The sequence below is a fragment of the Salmo trutta genome, chromosome 3 (genome assembly GCF_901001165.1).
Source record: "Salmo trutta chromosome 3, fSalTru1.1, whole genome shotgun sequence".
In the NCBI taxonomy this organism is placed as follows: Eukaryota; Metazoa; Chordata; class Actinopteri; order Salmoniformes; family Salmonidae; genus Salmo; species Salmo trutta.
Window position 1 is genome coordinate 57,037,800 of NC_042959.1, and position 22,145 is coordinate 57,059,944.

Below are 22,145 nucleotides of genomic sequence, written 5' to 3' on the forward strand. Positions count from 1 at the left end.
TTTACCAGATCTATTGTGGGTTATTCTCCTACATTAATTTCACATTTCCACAAACTGCAAAGTGTTTCCTTTCAAATGGTACCAAGAATATGCATATCCTTGCTTCAGGGCCTGAGCTAAAGGCAGTTCGATTTGGGTATGTCATTTCAGGCGAAAATTGAAAAAAAGGGACTGATCCTTTTAATGGTCATTAACTTTTTTGTATCCAAGCGGTATTGTCTGTGAGAGGAAGACGTAAACACTATTAGACAAGCATGGGCAATCGTTGTGTACTGTCTGTATTCCTACTGTAGCAGCATGGTGTAGAATACGAGAAATCTCACAGACACACGTCAGCCAGCTACAACACACAGGTATAGTTACTCTAAGACTAATAGTCATAAAGTCATAAAGCCTGTATGTTCCTATGTAAAATAACAACAAAAAGTGTTCTCCAGCTCTTCTTGGAAAAAGGAATCATCAGAAGCAGCCATTGTAGCTAATTATTTAGCAATCTCGGATAGGCAGTGCACGGTAACATACCTCCCATGAACCTGTACAGAGGGTGGGAACAAGGAAGTAGGGCTGTAACCTTTAAAAAGCAAGGTAAAATTTGTCAACCTAGATATCCAGCAATGTCCTGGCAGATAGGAACATAGTTAAGACAAGTCCAATGGCACTATTTAACAAGGACAAACATATCTACTCGCAGCTAGCGCGATCGTGCAGTCGGCAAAACACAAAGTCCACAAAAATTGCTACTCATTTTTAGATCAGACAGCAGGCTCAATCAACCAAGGACGTCATTGTTTGAACTCTCCCGGTGCAAAAATAAAAAAATTCCGCTATAGTGCATAATTATGTCTGAAACACCCTCATCACTCATAATTATGTAGGGAGACTGAAAAAACACCCCAGCGGTGACATTTCCCTTTAAGATCTCTCCCTCCCTCTACACATATCTCTCTCTCGCTCTTTCTTTCTAGGTGATTAGCTAGAATGGGGCTCCAGATGGTTAGTAATTATCAAATTCTCCAATCACTTCGGTGTGTATGTTAATAATTATCAAACGTGCAGATCAGTCATGACCATTAAGGCAAACAGCTGCCTCTAATCCGCAGGGAGAGAGGTGGGCAACCTGAGAGAGAGTTAGTGTGTGTGTGTTCACGACTTCATTACTACAACTCCATATAGGCACTCAATCACCAGAGTAGCCTGAATGTGCGTCTGGATCAGACTGTCCTTTAGTCTGAGTTTAGATTTCAGTGCCCAGACTGTATTTGTCTCCCTGTGTGTGTGTGTGTGTGTGTGTGTGTGTGTGTGTGTCTGCCTGCCTGCCTGCCTGCCTGCCTGCCTGCCTGCCTGCCTGCCTGCCTGCCTGCCTGCTTGCCTGTGTGGTCCTGTTGCATGGGCACAGTGTTGATATTACACTTGCATGTATCAACCAAAGGCGATGCAATTAACCGTAATGAATTCATTAGTCTGCCCAAATCAAATATTAACAATGACTGAACTGAATGTCAAACTCTGTAAAATGTAATTATCTGAGTCAGAGAATCACACATTCATACCTCTTTCTCTCTCTCTCTCTCTCTCTCTCTCTCTCTCTCTCTCTCTCTCTCTCTCTCTCTCTCTCTCTCTCTCTCTCTCTCTCTCTCTCAGACACACACACACACACACACACACACACACACACACCATTAGGTCCCACCGAAAGCATTTCAGACTGGCACCTCCTGGCACGTATTGTGCTGAATACCAAACTGCCGCTGCTAAACTTTCAGACACAGTCACAGTTCTGCTGCCCCTAACCCCTTATTTTGCTGCCCCTACCCATTTCTCTCTATCTTTGCAGTAGTATGATTGACAGCTGAAGAGGGAAGTGTTTAGAGCTCTGTTTATTCCGCACACTTGGATCAGAGGTGTGTGCATTTGTGCGCTCTTGTCTGTATGTGTTTCAAATCAAATCAAATTTCATTAGTTACATGTGTCGAAAACAACAGGTTTCATTACGGTTTTAATTGCATCGCCTTTGGTAGGCCTTACAGTGAAATGCTTACTTACGAGCCCCTAACCAACAATGCAGTTAAAAAAATATACATACAAATACGAATAAGAAATAAAAGTAACAAGTAATTAAAGAGCAGCAGTAAAATAACAATAGCGAGACTATATACAGGGGGGTACCGGTACAGAGTCAATGTGTGGGGGCACCGGTTAGTTGAGGTAATATGTACATGTAGGTAGAGTTATTAAAGTGACTATGCATAGATAATAAACAGAGAGGAGCAGCGGTGTAAAAGAGAGGGGGGGGGCAATGCAAATAGTCTGGGTACCCATTTAATTAGATGCTCAGGAGTCTTATGGCTTGGGGGTAGAAGCTGTTTAGAAGCCTCTTGGACCTAGACTTGACGCTTCGGTACCGCTTGCCATGCGGTAGCAGAGATAACAGTCTATGACTAGGGTGGCTGGAGTCTTTAACAATTTTTATGGCCTTCCTCTGACAGCACCTAGTATAGAGGTCCTGGATGGCAGGAAGCTTTGCCCCAGTGATGTACTGGGCCATACGCACTACCCTCTGTAGTGCCTTGCGGTCGGAGGCCAAGCAGTTTCCATATCAGGCAGTGATGCAACCAGTCAGGATGCTCTCGATGGTGCAGCTGTAAAACCTTTTGAGGATCTGTGGACCCATGCCAAATCTTTTCACTCTCTTGAGGGGGAATAGGTTTTGTCATCCCCTCTTCATGATTGTCTTGGTGTGCTTGGACCATGTTAGTTTGTTGGTGATGTGGACACCAAGGAACTTGAAGCTCTCAACCTGCTCCACTACAGCCCCATTGATGAGAATGGGGGTGTGTTCGGTCCAATTTTTCATGTACTCCACAATCATCTCCTTTGTCTTGATCACGTTGAGGTGGAGGTTGTTGTCCTGGCACCACACGGCCAGGACTCTGACCTCCTCCCTATAGGCTGTCTCGTCATTGTCAGTGATCAGGCCTACACTTGTTGGCCTACCACTGTTGTGTAATGAGGGTGTTGGAGTCGTGCCTGGCCGTGCAGTCATGAGTGAACAGGAGTACAGGAGGGGACTGAGCACACACCCCTGAGGGGCTCCGGTGTTGAGGATCAGCTTGGTGGATGTGTTACCTACCTTTACCACCTGGGGGCGGCCAGTCAGGAAGTCCAGGATCCAGTTGCAGACGGAGGTGTTTAGTCCCAGTGTCCTTAGCTTATTGATGAGCTTTGAGGGCACTATGGTGTTGAACACTGAGCTGTAGTCAATGAATAGCATTCTCACATAGGTGTTATTTTTGTCCAGCTGGGAAAGGGCAGTGTGGAGTGCAATAGAGAATGCGTCATCTGTGGATCTGTTAGGGCGGTATGCAAATTGGAGTGGGTCTAGGGATTCTGGGATAATGGTGTTGATGTGAGCCATGACCAGCCTTTCAAAGCACTTCATGGCTACAGACGTGAGTGCTATGGGTTGGTAGTCATTTAGGCATGCTACCTTAGTGTTCTAGGGCACAGGGACTATGATGGTCTGCCTAAAACATGTTGACATTACAGACTCGGACAGGGAGAGGTTGAAAATGTCAGTGAAGACACTTGCCAGTTGGTCAGTGCATGCTCGCAGTACACGTCCTGATAATCCATCTTGCCCTGCGACCTTGTGAATGTTGACCTGATCACACAGTCTTCCGGAACAGCTGGTGCTCTCATGCATGTTTCAAGGGTATTTGCCTCGAAGCGAGCATAGAAGTAGTTTAGCTTGTCTGGTAGGCTCGTGTCACTGGGCAGCTCTCGGCTGTGCTTTCCTTTGTAGCCTGTAATGGTTTGCAAGCGCTGCCACATCCAACGAGCGTCAGAGCCGGTGTAGTATGATTCAATCTTAGTCCTGTATTGATCCTTTGCCTGTTTCATGGTTTGTTGGAGGGCATAGTGGGATTTCTTATAAACTTCCGTTAGAGTCCCACTCCTTGAAATCGGTAGCTCTAGCCTTTAGCTCAGTGCGAATGTTGCCTGTAATCCATGGCTTCTGGTTGGGGTATGTACGTACGGCCACTGTGGGGACAACGTCATCAATGCACTTATTGATGAAGCCAATGACTGATGTGGTGTGTTCCTCAATGCCATCGGAGGAATCCCAGAACATGTTCCAGTCTGTGCTAGCAAAACAGTCCTGTAGCTTAGCATCTGCTTCATCGGACCACTTTTTTATTGATCGAGTCACTGGTGCTTCCTGCTTTAATTTTAGCTTGTAAGCAGGAATCAGGAGGATATAATTCTGGTCAGATTTGCCAAATGGAGGGCAAGGGTGGGCTTTGTATGCATCTCTGTGTGTGGAATAAACGTGGTCCAGAGTTTTTTTCCCTCTGGTTGCACATTTAACATGCTGATAGAAATATGGAAAGACCGATTTAAGTTTCCCTGCATTAAAGTCCCCGGCCACTAGGAGTGCTGCCGCTGGGTGAGCGTTTTCCTGTTTGCTTATGGCGGAATACAGCTCATTGAGTGCGGTCTTAGTGCCAGCATCAGTCTGTGGTGGTATGTAGACAGCTACGAAAATACAGATGAAAACTCTCTAGGTAGATAGTGTGTTCTACAGCTTATCATGAGAAACTCTACCTCAGGTGAGCAAAACCTCAAGACTTCCTTAGATATCGTGCACCAGCTGTTATTACAAAAATACATAGTCCACCGCCCATTGTCTTACCAGACGCCGCTGTTCTATCCTGCTGATATAGCGTATAACCAGCCAGCTGTATGTTGATAATGTCGTTGTTCAGCCACGACTCCGTGAAGCATAAGATAATACAGTTTTGAATGTCCTGTTGGTAGTTTAATCTTCCGCGTAGGTCATCGATTTAATTTTCCAAAGATTGCACGTTTGTTAGCAGAATGGAAGGCAGTGAGGGTTTATTCGATCACCTACGAATTGTCAGAAGGAAGCCCGCCCTCCGGCCACTTTTTCTCCGCCTTCTCTTCACGTAAATGACGGGGATCTGGGCCTGTTCCCGGGAAAGCAGTATGTCATTCACGTCGGGCTCTTCGGCCTCGTTAAAGGAAAAAAAAAGATTCCACCAGTCCGAGGTGAGTAATCGCAGTTCTGATGTCCAGAAGTTATTTTCGATCATAAGAGATGGTAGCAGCAGCATTAAGTTAAGAAATAAGTTAAAAACAACGCAAAGACACGAACAAAAAAACACAGATGGATAGGAACACGTAAAATGTCAACCTTCTTCTCCGGCGCCATCTTAAAACTGTTTGTGTGTGTGTCTGTGTTTGTGTGTGATTTCTAGTTACAGTATCTATTCCACTGGTTTGCTTTGATGTACAGGTATATTTCACTGCTATGTTAGACATCAGATGAAACACCAGTAATGATATAGCACAGTATAACACACACACACACATATTTTCTGCATACCAGTAATAGGCTGAAACAGCAGAACTGTGACTGTCTGAAAGTTTAGCAGCGGCAGTTTGGTATTCAGCACAATACGTGCCAGGACGTGCCAGTCTGAAATGCTTTCGGTGGGACCTAATGGTGTGTGTGTGTGTGTGAGACCCTGCTCCACCACATCAGTGCTAGACTGGTTCAGTGCTGACCACCACAAAGTGTTCTACTGATCACCACTAATGTCCTCCTACAGCACTGTTCGGACCCCTGGTGACTAACTGGCTATAAGCAACTCAATATTGGACACTTGCCATATAAGTGACGGCAGCCGATATGGCGGTGTGCTGCTATAGTAATCCAATAGTGCACCGGTTCCAATTGGCTCATTCATCCTCCCTCCTCTCCCCTGTAACTATTCCCCAGGTTGTAGATATATTACTGAAATCTCACCTGGTAAAATAAATAGTCTAAATGCTGAAATGCAGTCGAAATAACCACATCAGGCCACTTTAAGGCAATGAACAAAATGGGTACTGCGTTGTGCTGACAAACCTCTCTCTCTCTCTCTCTCTCTCTCTCTCTCTCTCTCTCTCTCTCTCTCTCAGAGAGAGAGAGCGCAGAGCTGCAGGGGTAAGGACTCCCTTGCCTTGAGAGGTATAGAGAATTCCTCTCTCCCCTCTCTAATTCCCCCTCTTCTTTCTCCAACTCTCTTTACTTCCTTTCTCCTCACTCCCCCTCTTCCCCCGCTGCTCTTAAACCCTCAGGCCTCAGATAACTATAGGAAAGTAAGCTTTATAGTGGTAATGAAGGTTGGAACAATGACACACCAGTGATGATGCTACAGGAGCTCTGAAGTAATGATGATAATAATGTATATATGGAAACACAACTTAGATACGGCCTCAGGACTCCACTTCACAAGTTGGTTCAACTGTTAAAGACTTTGTTAAAGACTTGTTCAAGAACGACAAGACTCCACGCACTGCATAGTTTGTTAACTAAACTTTACATCACACACATACACACACATTATTAAAATAATTCAAATAACCAACTCATCATCAAGCTTGGATTATTTGAATCAGCTGTATAGTGCTAGGACAGGACCCAAAACATGCAGGATCGAGTTTGGGAGACCCTGCTGTAGAAGACAGTGGTTCTGTTCTCTCATGACACCCTCTTATCAGACCGAACATGTCAGCCTGGTAATAGGAACAGTAAACACACACTCACACGGCAGCTGCTCCTCTCTTCCATCAGCTCTGCCAGTTCGTCTCATCTCACATTAACAACTCATAAATAATGTGTGAATTGCTTGAGACCCTTGGAGCATGCCCAAATACCCCCCCCCCCCCAGTCTAATCCAGAGACCAAGGCTACATTGGCATTAAGGAAAGGTTAGGAGGATACTCTGAAAGGTTAGGGATTGAACGTTATTGAAATTGAGGATACCTGGAGGTAATCGGACCTCTTTGAAATGAAAATGGATGGCTCTCTCCCTTAGGAAATATTTTTACCTGGCCCTGCCAGAGCTTTTGAATAAAATACATGAAAGTTTATCATTCTACAGTAGCCTACACCTGTCAATCAACTGATCAATTGTTTAAAGCTGTAAATGACTATTGTAGCTGGATACGGCTGATTTTTTTATGGAATATCTGTCACGTCCTGACCATAGTAAGCTTTTATTTTCTATGGTAGAGTAGGTCAGGGCGTGACAGGGGTTTTTTGTAGTTGTTATTTTCTATGTGGGGTTCTAGTTTAGTTTTTCTATGTTTAGGTGATTGGTGTGATTCCCAATTAGAGGGAGCTGGTAATCGTTGTCTCTAATTGGGGATCATACTTAAGTAGCTTGTTTTTTACTGGGGGGTTATTGGATATTGTTTATGTATAGTTGTATTGTAGTCACGGTTCGTCTATTCTTCATTTGTTTTGTATTTGCATTACGTTTCACTTTGTAATAAATTATGTGGAACGCTACTCACGCTGCGCCTTGGTCCGATCATTCTAACGAACGTGACAGAATATCCCATCCGACCAGGACCAAGCAGCGTGACCAGGAGTGTGGAACATACTGGACTTGGGAGGAGATATTGGATGGGAAGGGATCCTGGACTTGGGAGGAAATTCAGGCAGGACAGGATCGCCTTCCATGGCGGGAGATGCAAGCGGTGAAGGAAGGACAGCGACGACGACAGGGTTCGCGGCCACGACACAAGCCCAAGAAGCAACCTCAAAATATTTTAGGGGGGGCACATGGGTTGGTCGGCAAGGCCAAGGGGCGAGTCAGAGAGCAAAGAGGAATATTGGGGTGAGTTAGAGTCCGTTGAGGAGATATTGGAGGAAAGTGAACGGAGGGGAGATTTAGAGACGTTTGAGGAATTGTTGGATAAATTGGAGGAGAGTGAAGAGAGAGAGCTGTTGGTTTGGCATAGTATGCACGGCATTCGCCCTGAGGAGCGTGTTAGTCATCCAATGCCACCTGTGTCAGCGCCCCGTACTCGTCCTGAGAAGTGTGTTAAAGTTCCGGTACAATTGAGGCCGGCTATACGCACCAGGTCTCCAGTGCGTCTTCACAGTCCAGTACGTCCTGTGTCTCCTCCTCGTACTCTCCCTGAAGTTCGTGTCCCTAGTCCGGTGCGTCCTGTGCCTGTTCCTCGCACTCGTCCTGAGGTGCGTGTCACTAGTCCGGTGCCACCTGTACCGGTCCCACACATCAGGCCTCCAGTGCGCCTCCCCAGTCTAGTACGTCCTGTGCCTGCTCCTCGCACTCGCCCTGAAGTGCGTGTTCCCAGTCCGGTATGTCCTGTGCCTCCTCCTCGCACTCTCCCTGAGGTGCATGTCACTAGTCTGATGCCACCTGTACCGGTCTCACGCATCAGGCCTCTAGTGCACCTCCCCAGTCTAGTACGTCCTGTGCCTGCTCCTCGCACTCGCCCTGAAGTGCGTGTCACCAGTCTGGTGCCACCTGTCCCGGCTCCACGCACTAGGCCTCCAGTGCGCCTGCCCAGTCCGGTGACAGTCTCCAGTCCAGAGCTTCCGGCGACAGTCCCCAGTCCAGAGCTTCCGGCGACAGTCCCCAGTCCAGAGCTTCCGGCGACAGTCCCCAGTCCAGAGCTTCCGGCGACAGTCCCCAGTCCAGAGCTTCCGGCGACAGTCCCCAGTCCAGAGCTTCCGGCGACAGTCCCCAGTCCAGAGCTTCCGGCGACAGTCCCCAGTCCAGAGCTTCCGGCGACAGTTCCCAGTCCAGAGCTTCCGGCGACGTTTCACAGTCCGGAACCTCCAACGATGGCCCACAGTCCGGAACCTCCTGAGAAGGCCCACAGTCCGGAACCTCCTGAGAAGGCCCAGAGTCCGGAGCCTCCTGAGAGGGCCCAGAGTCCGGAGCCTCCTGAGAGGGCGCACAGTCCGGAGCCTCCTGAGAGGGCCCGCGGACCGGAGTCTCCAGCGACGGTCTGCGGTCCAGAGTCTCCAGCGACGGTCTGAGCAGGATGAGAGGGTTCGTCGTCCTGTACCAGAGCCGCCTCCTATGCTGGCGGATAAGCAGGATGAGAGGGTTCTTCTTCCCACACCAGAACCGCCTCCAATGCAGGAGGATCCGCGGGATGAGAGGGTTCTTCATCCTGCACCAGAGCTGCCATCGACACTAGACACCCACCTTAACCCTCCCTTTTTTGTTGTTGTTTCAGGTTTTGCGTTTGGAGTCCACACCTTTGGGGGGGGGGGTACTGTCACGTCCTGACCATAGTAAGCTTTTATTTTCTATGGTAGAGTGGGTCAGGGCGTGACAGGGGGTTATTCTAGTTGTTATTTTCTATGTGGGGTTCTAGTTTAGTTTTTCTATGTTTAGGTGATTGGTGTGATTCCCAATTAGAGGCAGCTGGTAATCGTTGTCTCTAATTGGGGATCATACTTAAGTAGCTTGTTTTTCACTGGGGGGTTATTGGATATTGTTTATGTATAGTTGTATTGTAGTCACGGTTCGTCTATTCTTCATTTGTTTTGTATTTGCATTACGTTTCACTTTGTAATAAATTATGTGGAACGCTACTCACGCTGCGCCTTGGTCCGATCATTCTAACGAACGTGACAATATCTACATAGGCTTACAGAGGCCCATTATCAGCAACCATCACTCCTGTGTTCTAATGGCACGTTGTGTTAGCTAATCCAAGTTTATCATTTTAAAAGGGTAATTGAGCATTAGAAAACTATTTTTCAATTATGTTAGCACAGCTGAAAACTGTCGTCCTGATTAAATAAGCAATAAAACTGGCCTTCTTTAGACTAGTTGAGTATCTGGAGCATCAGCATTTGTGGGTTCGATTACTGTCTCAAAATGGCCAGAAACAAAGAATTTTCTTCTAAAACTCGTCAGTCTATTATTGTTCTGAGAAATGAAGGCTATTCCATGCGAGAACTTTCCAAGAAACTGAAGATCTTGTACACCGCTGTGCACTACTCCCTTCACAGAACAGCGCAAACTGGTTCTAACCAGAATAGAAAGAGGAGTGGGATGCCCCAGTGCACAACTGAGCAAGAGGACAAGTACATTAGTGTCTAGTTTGAGAAACAGATGCCTCACAAGTCCTCAACGGGCAGCTTCATTAAATAGTACCCGCAAAACACCCGTTCAACGTCAACGGTGAAGAGGCGACTCCAGGATGCTGGCCTTCTAGGCAGAGTTGCGAAGAAAATCCAGATCTCAGACTGGCCAATAAAAATAAAAGATTAAGATGGGCAAAAGAACACAGACACTGGACAGAGGAACTCTGCCTAGAAGGCCAGCATCCCGGAGTCGCCTCTTCACTGTTGACAAGAATGGAGATATTTACAGGGAGTACCATACAGCCCAGTCCGGATTATCCAACCATTTGGATCAGTTATGGGTCTATTCTCACTGAGTACAAGATCCAGAAAGGTACATTAGCAGGTTACTCATATGGTGTATTTTGATCACACCATCGCACGCTCTCTCTCTCATTCCCCAGCCAGGGGCGCATTCATTACAGAAACGGTTTGCCGTTTATAACCAAACAGAAGCAAACAAAGCAAAGCAAGAGTTTCTATTGAACAAATTCAGGTAGGTCCCTTCTCGTTTCGTTAACTTCCATTTAAGAAATATTTTGAATAATGAATGCAGAATAATGAATGCACCCCAGTTCTTTTGGCTTCTGTATTTTACATTCAGCAAGCTGTAGTAGTAAATAAAATGCTTGAAATAAGTGTACAGCAACTTATTGTAGGCCTAGTCTAGCTTTTCCTGGGACTCCAAGAGCTAAAGAGGAATTCTTCTGAATAGTAATGCAAGCCTACAGGCTTACCCAAGGAATTTACACAGTGAAATAGTTTTTTACTAATCAGATTTATATGAATTAACAGGCAGCCTAGGATAAACATATCGCTCAAAAAGAAAAGGAGAACAACTCGTAAGCATCCAGATAATCCAGCCATCCACATGGATGGATATCCTCTCCATTCTGTAGCATCTCCTCCAACACCAGATTTCATCTATTGACTTTTTTTCCGCACTGAGGAACCATCTATCAACTCCAAAATTCCATTTAACTTTTCCAGGCTCTCTTCCACGGACAGAGACTGCAAGAAACCTATATATTAGTGTGAAGATCCTTTGCTTAATTGTGTCCCTTGCTTAATTGTGCGGCACCATGCTTGTTTTTTGGTGGTTTGAAAACAACTGGGAACTCATGTAAAAAAAGGTAAAATCATGACGTCAGTAATCTTTAGGTCGGAAAGTCTAAGCTTTAGAAAGATGCCATCATTTCCGACTTTGAATTCAGAGTTTGATGACCATTCTTAATCTGAAGTCGGAAGAGATCGCATTGAAGTTGGAAGTCAGAGATTTCAGAGTTTCCAGTTGTTTTGAACACATTTCTGTTGCGCGCTAGTTCCCTACGTCGTCACTACACACACTATTTTATTCGCCAGATACACCACACGCCCAAGTTCTGGATACGCCAAACAGAAAGAGGGACTGATCAAACAGCCAATGGAAAGGCAAACGCTAAATGCCCACACAGGTGGGCTAAGCGTGGAGAATGAGAGAGAGAGCAGGGTTGTACACTAAAGTTACACATAGTCGTATATACATTCCACAATTCTGACAAATGCTTACATTTAATCGTTTACAAATTACATGACCCTCCCCTGGATAAAAAAAATAAATACTAAACACTCCAGCTGACTGAAACTGAAAAAGCATGGCCCTCCCCCATTTTCCTCCAGGTAACAATTGCCTAAATTTCGATTGATCCCTTAGAAGGATAATCTGCCAGCACCACCATGTGTAGAGAAATACGGTTCCACCTGAGCACCAAAGTCTCTTAGCAGGCTTGGCATTTTACACATAAACACACACACAGGTACATTACCGGTGATTGGCTGGAGGCCGTGCGACAGAGCGGTCCCCTGAAGACACCCTTTACACGCCGGAAGTGGCCATTGCTCAGGTGTGTGGAGCTGATGACCAGGTAATAGCACGTGCTGCACGACATCCGACCTCGTGGGGCCGTAATCCCCCATGCGCAGGGGTCTTGAGTGTGTGCGGACGTCGGTCCGGTTTACCGGACTCTTCACCAGGTGAAGCAGAGTCAACTGTCCCTTCTCACAGTCCGAGTCCGACCTAGGTCGAGGGGAGGATATTCAGGTACTCCTCAAGGAAAATGGAACTTCAATAAAAAGTGTTTCTTCTTTATTATTACATTAATTATTCAGGCTGCTTACAGAAGGAAGCATGAGTAATGCACTGAGGGTCGCTTAAATAGTCAGGGTGGTAGGATATGTAGCCTGTTGATGCCCGTGGTTGCCATGCCAATGTTCTAGTAAAATGAGAAATCTAGCTCCTGGTACAGAATAGTTAATATTTCTATCACTCTTTCCTTCTTCCCTTTCCCCTCTCTCAACTATCCCTCTCTCCTTTCTCTCTCCTTTCAGTTCTGGGGAGAGGCGAGGGTGTTTAGTGTGGCGGTATCTGATGGCACTAAGAATGGCTCGAGCAGAGTTAGATGCTGTTGATAGGTGCCTTGCGCCCTTGGAGTCTCTCTTGAAGAAGAAAAAAATGTTATTTTCCTGATAGATTGATAGATTCCAGACGGTTTAGTTCGTGGATGTATAACTGTAAATCCAGTCACCGAGTTGATAGTTCTCTTTAGTGCATGCAGACACAGACAGACACAGGCGTAGCAGAAGCTGTGTCCGTTCTCTGAAGAAAGAGCCAGTGAGTTTTTGGTGTTTTGTTTTTGCAGCACCTAGTGTTCAACAAAGCTACAGAGTCCGTTCCCCAGATAATCTGGCTCGTCTCTTTCGTTGGTGGAGCTGTCACTGTGACGCGCGCTCCAGTCACCCGGGTTCCGGCGCAGAGAAAGAGAGGAGGAGGGGGTATCGCTCGTGCCTCTGTTCAGTCTGAATAATCAGAGATGAAGAGGTGCCTTTTCACTCTCTCTCTTTCCTCCGCACACTGTGAGAGGGAACGAGGTCGATGAGGAGAGCGAGTCCCGTCTGTGTAATCAGCGCTGCACTACAGCTAAAGACCGGTTCTGTTGTGTCTGATAATCAGTCAGATGTGTGTGTGTGTGTGTGTGTGTGTGTGTGTGTGTGTGTGTGTGTGTGTGTGTGTGTGTGGCACACTCATGTCTGTTGGGGGACGCTGAACTGACGAGTCTTGTCTTCCAGGAACTTTCTATCTGCCCTCCCTCTTTCCTTCTCTTTTCCCTTCCTCATCATTTCATAGCAACCATCAAATTAAAAGCGCCAATTCAATAAAGACCCCAGTGGCTCTTTTCACAGAGCTGATAGGCTACTAGTCAAGCATTGGTAGTCAACTCATATCAGTTTTAGGATCCATGACCATTGTGGAAATGGGACAACAAATGACAGCAATGGCAACGTGTCCACATGTAGGGCACATTTGGGTGATAAATATGTCTACCAATCAGTATTCAGTAATGAGGGAATGGTGTTGTCAGATTTACTGAGTGAGTTTCATTGTCGTTACATTCCAGAGAATGGCTGCAGTAAACTGTTCCCGGCGCTTTAACCCATGTAGCTTAAGCACTGGTGCTGTCCACTGAACTGGTGCTGAAATGGAACAGCGACGCACGTACGCACAGACGTGCGCGCGCACACACACACACACACCTGAGAGCAATAGAACTGACTGTCCAGGAAAGTAGTGCTGAAATGGCGACTTCTTTGCTTGCATGCCCACAGTTATGTAAAGGCTGTGCATCTCAATAATCTAAAGTCCTCTACTGTCTCCTCTCCTTCAACTGCTCTGACCTGTCAGTGGTCTCAGTAGACAGACGCACAGTATCACAGTGTTTTCAGATGAAGAACAGGAAATAAGAAGTGAGAAAGCCACTTAACACTATGACAATTGCCTCGGTGTTGCAATCTACTGCAGAGATAGCCTGCAGAGTTCTGTCCTACTATCCAGGTCTGTACCCAAACAATTTGAACTTCTACTTTTAAAAATCCAACACTCTAAAAACAAGTCTCTCACCGTTGCCGCCTGCTATAGACCACCCTCTGCCCCCAGCTGTGCTCTGGACACCATATGTGAACTGATTGCCCCCCATCTATCTTCAGAGCTCGTGCTGCTAGGTGACCTAAACTGGGACATGCTTAACACCCCAGCCATCCTACAATCTAAGCTTGATGCCCTCAATCTCACACAAATTATCAATGAACCTACCAGGTACCACCCCAAAGCCGTAAACACGGGCACCCTCATAGATATCATCCTAACCAACTTGCCCTCTAAATACACATCTGCTGTTTTCAACCAAGATCTCAGCGATCACTGCCTCATTGCCTGCAACTGTAATGGGTCAGCGGTCAAACAACCTCCACTCATCACTGTCAAACGCTCCCTGAAACATTTCAGCGAGCAAGCCTTTCTAATCGACCTGGCCCAGGTATCCTGGAAGGATATTGACCTCATCCCTTCAGTAGAGGATGCCTGGTTATTTAAAAAAATGCCTTTCTCACCATCTTAAATAAGCATGCCCCATTCAAGAAATTTAGAACCAGGAACAGATATAGCCCTTGGTTCTCTCCAGACCTGACTGCCCTTAATCAACACAAAAACATCCTGTGGCGTTCTGCATTAGCATCGATATGCAACTTTTCAGGGAAGTTAGAAACCAATATACACAGGCAGTTAGAAAAACCAAGGCTAGCTTTTTCAAGCAGAAATTTGCTTCCTGCAACACAAACTCAAAAAAGTTCTGGGACACTGTAAAGTCCATGGAGAATAAGAACACCTCCTCCCAGCTGCCCACTGCACTGAGGATAGGAAACTCTGTCACCTCCGATAAATCCACTATAATTGAGAATTTCAATAAGCATTTTTCTACGGCTGGCCATGCTTTACACCTGGCTACCCCTACCGCGGTCAACAGCACTGCACCCCCCACAGCTACTCATTCAAGCCTTCCCCATTTCTCCTTCTCCCAAATCCAGTCAGCTGATGTTCTGAAAGAGCTGCAAAATCTGGACCCCCACAAATCAGCCGGGCTAGACAATCTGGACCCTTTCTTTCTAAAATGATCTGCTGAAATTGTTGCAACCCCTATTACTAGCCTGTTCAACCTCTCTTTCGTGTCGTCTGAGATTCCAAAAGATTGGAAAGCAGCTGCTGTTATCCCCCTCTTCAAAGGAGGGGACACTCTTGACCCAAACTGCTACAGACCTATATCTATCCTACCCTGCCTTTCTAAGGTCTTCGAAAGCCAAGTCAACAAGCAAATTAGCGACCATTTCGAATCCCACCGCACCTATGCAATCTGGTTTCAGAGCTGGTCATGGGTGCACCTCAGCCACGCTCAAGGTCCTAAATGATATCGTAACTGCCATCAATAAGAAACAATACTGTGCTGCCGTATTCATTGACCTGGCCAAGGCTTTCGACTCTGTCAATCACCACATCCTCATCGGCAGACTCAATAGCCTTGGTTTCTCAAATGATTGCATCGCCTGGTTCACCAACCAATTCTTGGGCCAACTCTTTTCTCTGTATACATCAATGATGTCGCTCTTGCTGCTGGTGAGTCTCTGATCCACCTCTACGCAGACAACACCATTCTGTATACTCTGGCCCTTCTTTGGACACTGTGTTAACTACCCTCCAGACAAGCTTCAATGCCATACAACTCTCCTTCCGTGGCCTCCAACCGCTCTTAAATACAAGTAAAACTAAATGCATTCTCTTCAACCGATCGCTGCCCGCACCTGCCCGCCCGTCCAGCATCACTACTCTGGACGTTCTTACTTAGAATATGTGGACAACTACAAATACCTAGGTGTCTGGTTAGACTGTAAGCTCTCCTTCCAGACTCACATCAAACATCTCCAATCCAAAGTTAAATCTAGAATTGGCTTCCTATTTTGCAACAAAGCATCCTTCATTCATGCTGCCAAACATACCTTCGTAAAACTGACCATCCTACCGATCCTCGACTTCGGCGATGTCATTTACAAAATAGCCTCCAATACCCTACTCAATAAACTGGATGCAGTCTATCACAGTGCCATCCGTTTTGTCACCAAAGTCCCATATACTACCCACCACTGCGACCTGTATGCTCTCGTTGGCTGGTCCTCGCTTCATACTCGTCCCCAAACCCACTGGCTCCAGGTCATCTACAAGACCCTGCTAGGTAAAGTCCCCCCTTATCTCAGCTCACTGGTCACCATAGCAGCACCCACCTGTAGCATGCGCTCCAGCAGGTATATCTCTCTGGTCACCCCCAAAGCCAATTCCTCCTTTGGCTGTCTCTCCTTCCAGTTCTCCGCTGCCAATGACTGGAACGAACTACAAAAATCTCTGAAACTGGAAACACTTATCTCCCTCACTAGCTTTAAGCACCAGCTGTCAGAGCAGCTCACAGATCACTGCACCTGTACACAGCCCATCTATAATTTAGCCCTAACAACTACCTCTTCCCCAACTGTATTTATTTATTTATTTTGCTCCTTTGCACACCATTATTTCTATTTCTGCTTTGCACTTTCTTCCACTACAAATCTACCATTCCAGTGTTTTACTTGCTATATTGTATTTACTTTGCCACCATGGCCTTTTTTGCCTTTACCTCCCTTATCTCACCGCATTTGCTCACATTGTATATAGACTTATTTTTCTACTGTATTATTTTCTACTGTATTATCTACTGTATGTTTGTTTTACTCCATGTGTAACTCTGTGTTGTTGTATGTGTCGAACTGCTTTGCTTTATCTTGGCCAGGTCGCAATTGTAAATGAGAACTTGTTCTCAACTAGCCTACCTGGTTAAATAAAGGTGAAATAAAACAAATAAAAAAAATATTTCTGCAAGCCTTCACTTCGGTGCTGAGAACAGACGGTGACATATCTCTGCTTTGCCATATGTATAGGTGTGTGTGTGTGTGTGTGTGTGTGTGTGTGTGTGTGTGAGAGAGAGAGAGAGCTGGCCCTTACTCTAACAACTAAAATGCTTAAAAAAGACTAAAATGCTTAAAAGCTGTTCAAAGGTTATTTATTTAGTTTAAACTGCAGTAGCAGAGCAAGTTAAAACCACACAAAATTGGCAGCAAAGATGGATGTGGCTCACCATAGTTAAAAGACATTCTTGCAACAGGTGGTCTAGTTACTTGCTAAAAGCCTGTGTCAACTAAACACTTACAAATGCAGTCCGGGATCTTAAGCGCTTACAAATTTGTAACATATTGTACAAAATACAATTCGTAGCATATCATAAGAAATGGATGATGTTAAACACAGTTGTTCACAGTTTTCAGCGACCCATTTTGGCTCGTGAGCACTACAGATCTTAATTTGAGCCAATTTGCTATAGCAGGAAAATAATCATGTAGCAACAGGAAATTTGAATTATTATGTTGTTTATAATGAATGGATATTTTTTTGTAGGAGTTGATACATTTTACGTTAGGGTAAATCAAGTCAAAGTTAAAAGTGGAAATTACAAACTTTAAAAGCCTTTTTAAATCTTGAATATACTGCAAGTTTGCATTTCCTGCCGTGCAGGTAAATTCTCATCAACAACAAAAGAGTGATCAAATTAAGATCCCACATCTGTACGTTCAAAACTACTGTCTGAAATGATACAAAACCCTTGGATCATCACTTTAATTAGCTGGACAAATAGAAAACAAAAACCACTTGACAATGAACACCTGACTGCAATTGTTTGAAAAGTATGGGACATCTCTAGAAACTGGAATGTTTGGTAATTGACTGAATGAACTAAGCACATACGCAAACACAACTTGCTCTATAAATACTTTCAAAAAATACTTTTAATAAATACATGAAAAAATGAATGTCTTCAGTGAAGGCCATGCCTTCACAGTGTGTGATGTAACTGATGTAACTGTCTGTATCAGGACGTCCTGAAATATCACATCACATCCCCAGGGAATTTCTACTGTCCATAAATATAAATATACAATACAGGAGAGATATGAACCTAGTCCATCAAAAATATCTCTTCCTATATAGGCCTCCTCTTTCTTTCCCCCATCTTCTCTCTCTCTCTCTTCTCCCCCCCACCCCACCCCACACACAGACACTGTACTCTCTCTCTCTCTCTCTCTCTCTCTCTCTCTCTCTCTCTCTCTCTCTCTCTCTCTCTCTCTCTCTCTCCCTCTCTCTCTCTCACCATGCCCTTCTCTCTCTCTCTCTCTCTCCACACAGACACTGTACTATCGTTCTCTCTCTCTCTCTCTCTCTCTCTACCAGGCACTTCTCTTCCCTGGAGACAGTGAAACACTGACAAGCCTTCCTGCACTGCTGCTGTGTGATAGATGTCCCCTTCTGGAAGAATATGTGTGTGCACATATACAGTAGCTTTGGCATACTTGTAGCTGTAGCATAGGTTGATCTGTGTGAGGGCTTGGTGGTTCAAGCCCTGATCACGTCGATTCCTCAAACTCACTGCTGTTTCTCAGAAGGTTATCTTTCTCTCTGGTAATCCTTTCACCACTGTGTGTGTGTGTGTGTGTGTGTGTGTGTGCTCTAATCACCCAGGCGGTTTCAATTTCCTCATAGCTATCTCAAGCTTCTGCCTCACGAGATCGTATCACACAAACTCTCTCTCACTCTCTCTGTGTCTCTCTGTCTCTGTGTGAGAGAGAGACAGAGAGAGCTTCTGCCCCATGAGATCGTATCACACAAACTCTGTCTGTCTCTCTCTCTCTCTCTCTCACACACACACACACACACACACACACACACACACACAAAGAGAGAGAAATAAAAAGACACAGAAATCGAGGCCCACATAAAAATAAATAAAAATCTCACAATGACCGAAATACTGTCTGTGAGACTTTGAACAGTTGCTCACCCAATTGGGAATGTCCTTGCAGCACACGGTGAAAAACACAGAAATTACCTCTGGAATTACTTCTGGAAGACCAAACACACACATGTACAGCTGTTTTGTCTCATAACCATACACACCGAGACACGCATGCACACTGGAACATTCTGGATAAGACCACGCAAGAGATGGTGTTCCAAAACTCCATACTCTAGCCACTAAGTGTGGAGACCCAGGAGAGTTGTTCTGTACACTTAACCCAACAAACCGGAAACATTCCCAGGAGATTAGCTAAGATTCCCATTAAGTTCCAGTTAGGGTTTTATCTAACATTAGGATGATAACATCCCAAAAACGAATGTTTTTTAATAAAATCTAGTTATTTATGAAAAAATATTTTAGATGAAATATCCTTGGAATGTTCTCCTAACATTCACTAAAATGTGTGCAAAACCTCTGTAACATCCTCCACAGAACATTCCTAAAACATTTTTACGTTTGTATAAAACACTTACAAGAACGTTCCTAGAACACATTTCGCCCGCTCGTTAATTTTTCACTGAACGTTTTATTAGGTTGTGGGAACAGTCTGGTGGGAACATTGTTTGGAAATCACAAAAGATATGTTCCCAAAACACAAAAACTGTTCAGTTGTGCGGCTGATTCTACAATGTTTATTTTAGTGTGCAAAAAACATTCACCGGATGTTACAAGAACATTCCCAGAACACATTTAGTCTGTTCTTTAATGGTTCGCAGAATGTTTTATTAGGTTGTGGGTTACAGTCTGTTGGGAATATTGTGGGGACATCACAAAAGATATGTTCCCAAAACGCAAAACAAATGGTCAGATAATGTTTGTATCAGGGTGCCAAAACATTACTAGATGTTGCAAGAATGTTAACAAAACAGCCTTTCTGAGTTCTTTAAAGGTTCCCATAATATGTAATTAGGTTGTGGAAACTATGTGGGTACATTACAAGATATAGGTTCCCAAAACATAAAATATGCTCAGTTGTAATGACGCTCATACAATGTTTAAGTTAGGTTGCACAAGATATTCTCTTAATGCTGTAAGAAATAAATACGTCTGTTTTTATGACATTCATAGCATATTTGTTTTAGGTTTAAAATAATATTCCATTGATGTTCACGCAATATACATTTGACCTTGTCTTGGAGGTCCTCAGAAACATAGCATTTTAGTTTAATTCATAGGTCATTTGAACAGCATTTAATCATACAAGTGCAAACATGTTTTTCACACATTGACAAGCTGCACATTGTCATAGGACTTTTGAACAACATTTCATCATACAAACACACCCATATATTTTTTTACACTTCATATGTTGATAATCTGCACATGTGGGTTTTGAACCTGCAATGTTTGCTTCCAAAACCAGATATTTTATCCTCTGTACCACCATGGAAGCACTCTTTAATTGTCTTTTTTCAGTATATATAGCCATGGCAGTATGGTCAATCAGGAATTCCATGCTCCTTTATAGCCTTTTTACCCATGGAAATAATGTTAACTGGGCTATTCACCATCACTTCACCCATCCTCTTTATATGCTGCATACTTCTGGGTTCATATTTACAAAGTATCCAACACTATGATTGCTGATCTAGGATCACTTTTACTTTTCAGATCATGAAAAATAAGCCAGGAGGGACCATATCGAGCACCACTAGTTAGGAATTATATCAGGTGCGTTTTTAAAAATTGAACAGTACATTTTACACATTTTATTATTTACAGTTAGTCTACAGTTAGTCTAAATTCTGCATTTCTGACTGGATTTATACATCTGGATGAAATAAAGACATCCTCTCTTTTAGTAGAGTATATCTGAGCCTCACTTTCACCTTTTTTTCTAAGGAAACATGGTTATAGAACATGTGAGATTGAACCTGCACTATTCAAAACCGCAGCCAGATAATTAACTGTGGCCTTGTGAGGTTTTTTTCAGTCAAATATTGTCAATCAAGACATGGAACACAATTTCTGAGTTAGTAAAATGTTCCCATTCTCTTCATATGCTGTGTACTTTTGTAACATCTTATGAAATGTGATTATAGTGGGGTAGAGCTGCCTTTAAATACATTTTATAATTTTGTATGCTTCCTGATTGACCATAGCTTTGCATGCTCTTGGATAGCTGTGGCCTTGTTTTTTTCTTCAGTCAAATTAATATTTGACTGAAGAAAAAAAAACAAGGCCACAGCTATCCCCTAGTTGTGGAGAGGGTTAATGATCTGGTTAAGGAACCAAAAATTGTACGTTCAAACCCTGCATGTGCATATAAGGAGAGGGAGCGAGAGTGAGGGAGAAGCAGAGAGAGAGAGAGGGAGAAGCAGAAGTAGAGGGAAGAGACAGTAGCTCTCTCTGGTATCTTTTCTTTCCAGTTCCTCCCTCAGGCTTGTCCCTCTCTCCTCTCCTTATAAAATCTGTGAAATATTACACTTATGGTTTGGCCTCATATTTTCATTCTTATTTCTCACTTTTATGCTCTGCAGCGACGACTGCTATCACATGTATTATTATCTGGGGGGAGGGTGTGTGTTTTGTGTGAGTCTGTGGGTGGAGCAAAGGCAAAAAAAGGGCTGCACTCCTAAACACTGGGAGAGGGAGAGAGGGAGAGGGAGAGAGGGAGAGGGAGAGAGGGAGAGGGAGAGAGAGACTCTCTCTCTCTGGTATATTTTCTTTCCAGCTACTGCCTCTGGCTATTCCCTCTCTCTTCTCCTTATCAAAACAGTGAAATATCACAGTTATGGTTTGGTGTCATAATTTCACTATTATTTCTCACTTTTATGCTCTGTGGCGAAGATTGCTTCTGAACGTATAATAATCTGGTGTGTGTTTTGTGTGGGGGTGGGGTGGAGGGATAGCAATAAAGGGCTACACACCTTAACAGTGGATATCAGCACTGTGCAAAGATTAAGAGTGAGAGAGAGAGAGAGCAATTAGTAGCCAAAAAATGCAATCTCTCCTGGACAACATTTTAGCCTTAACATTCTCCTACAGCAAGATGTACATTTGGCAGTTTGGAACATAAACTTATATTTGACAAATTAGCCTCCTTGGCTAATCTAAAGATAATGAAAAATGGTTTGATTGTCACGGCTGTCTGAAGAATGGGACCAAAGCGCAGCGTGTGTATCGTTCCACATTTTATTTTCACTGTGAAACTATGCAAGATATACAAATAAACTAAAGAACAAAAACAACAAACCGTGACGAAGCGGTGCAACATACACTAACTCAAAAACAATCTCCCACAAAACCAGGTGGGAAAAACAACTACTTATAAGTATGATCTCCGATTAGAGACAACGATGACCAGCTGTCTCTAATTGGAGATCATCCCCCCAAAAAAACATAGAAATACAAAAACTAGAACATAACAACATAGAAAA

At 44.3% G+C, this 22,145-nt stretch overlaps 1 protein-coding gene across 1 annotated transcript in view; it reads right to left on the reverse strand.

Annotated features, from left to right (window-relative positions):
- Positions 1 to 11,899, reverse strand: part of LOC115165642 (G patch domain-containing protein 8-like) — a 62,661-nt gene extending 50,762 nt beyond the window's left edge. The window contains exon 1 of the mRNA XM_029718902.1: positions 11,773 to 11,899. Coding sequence (XP_029574762.1) covers positions 11,773 to 11,895 — 123 coding nt within the window. The 5' untranslated portion in view covers positions 11,896 to 11,899. The remainder of the gene's footprint in view (positions 1 to 11,772) is intronic.
- Positions 11,900 to 22,145: the final 10,246 nt, after the last annotated feature.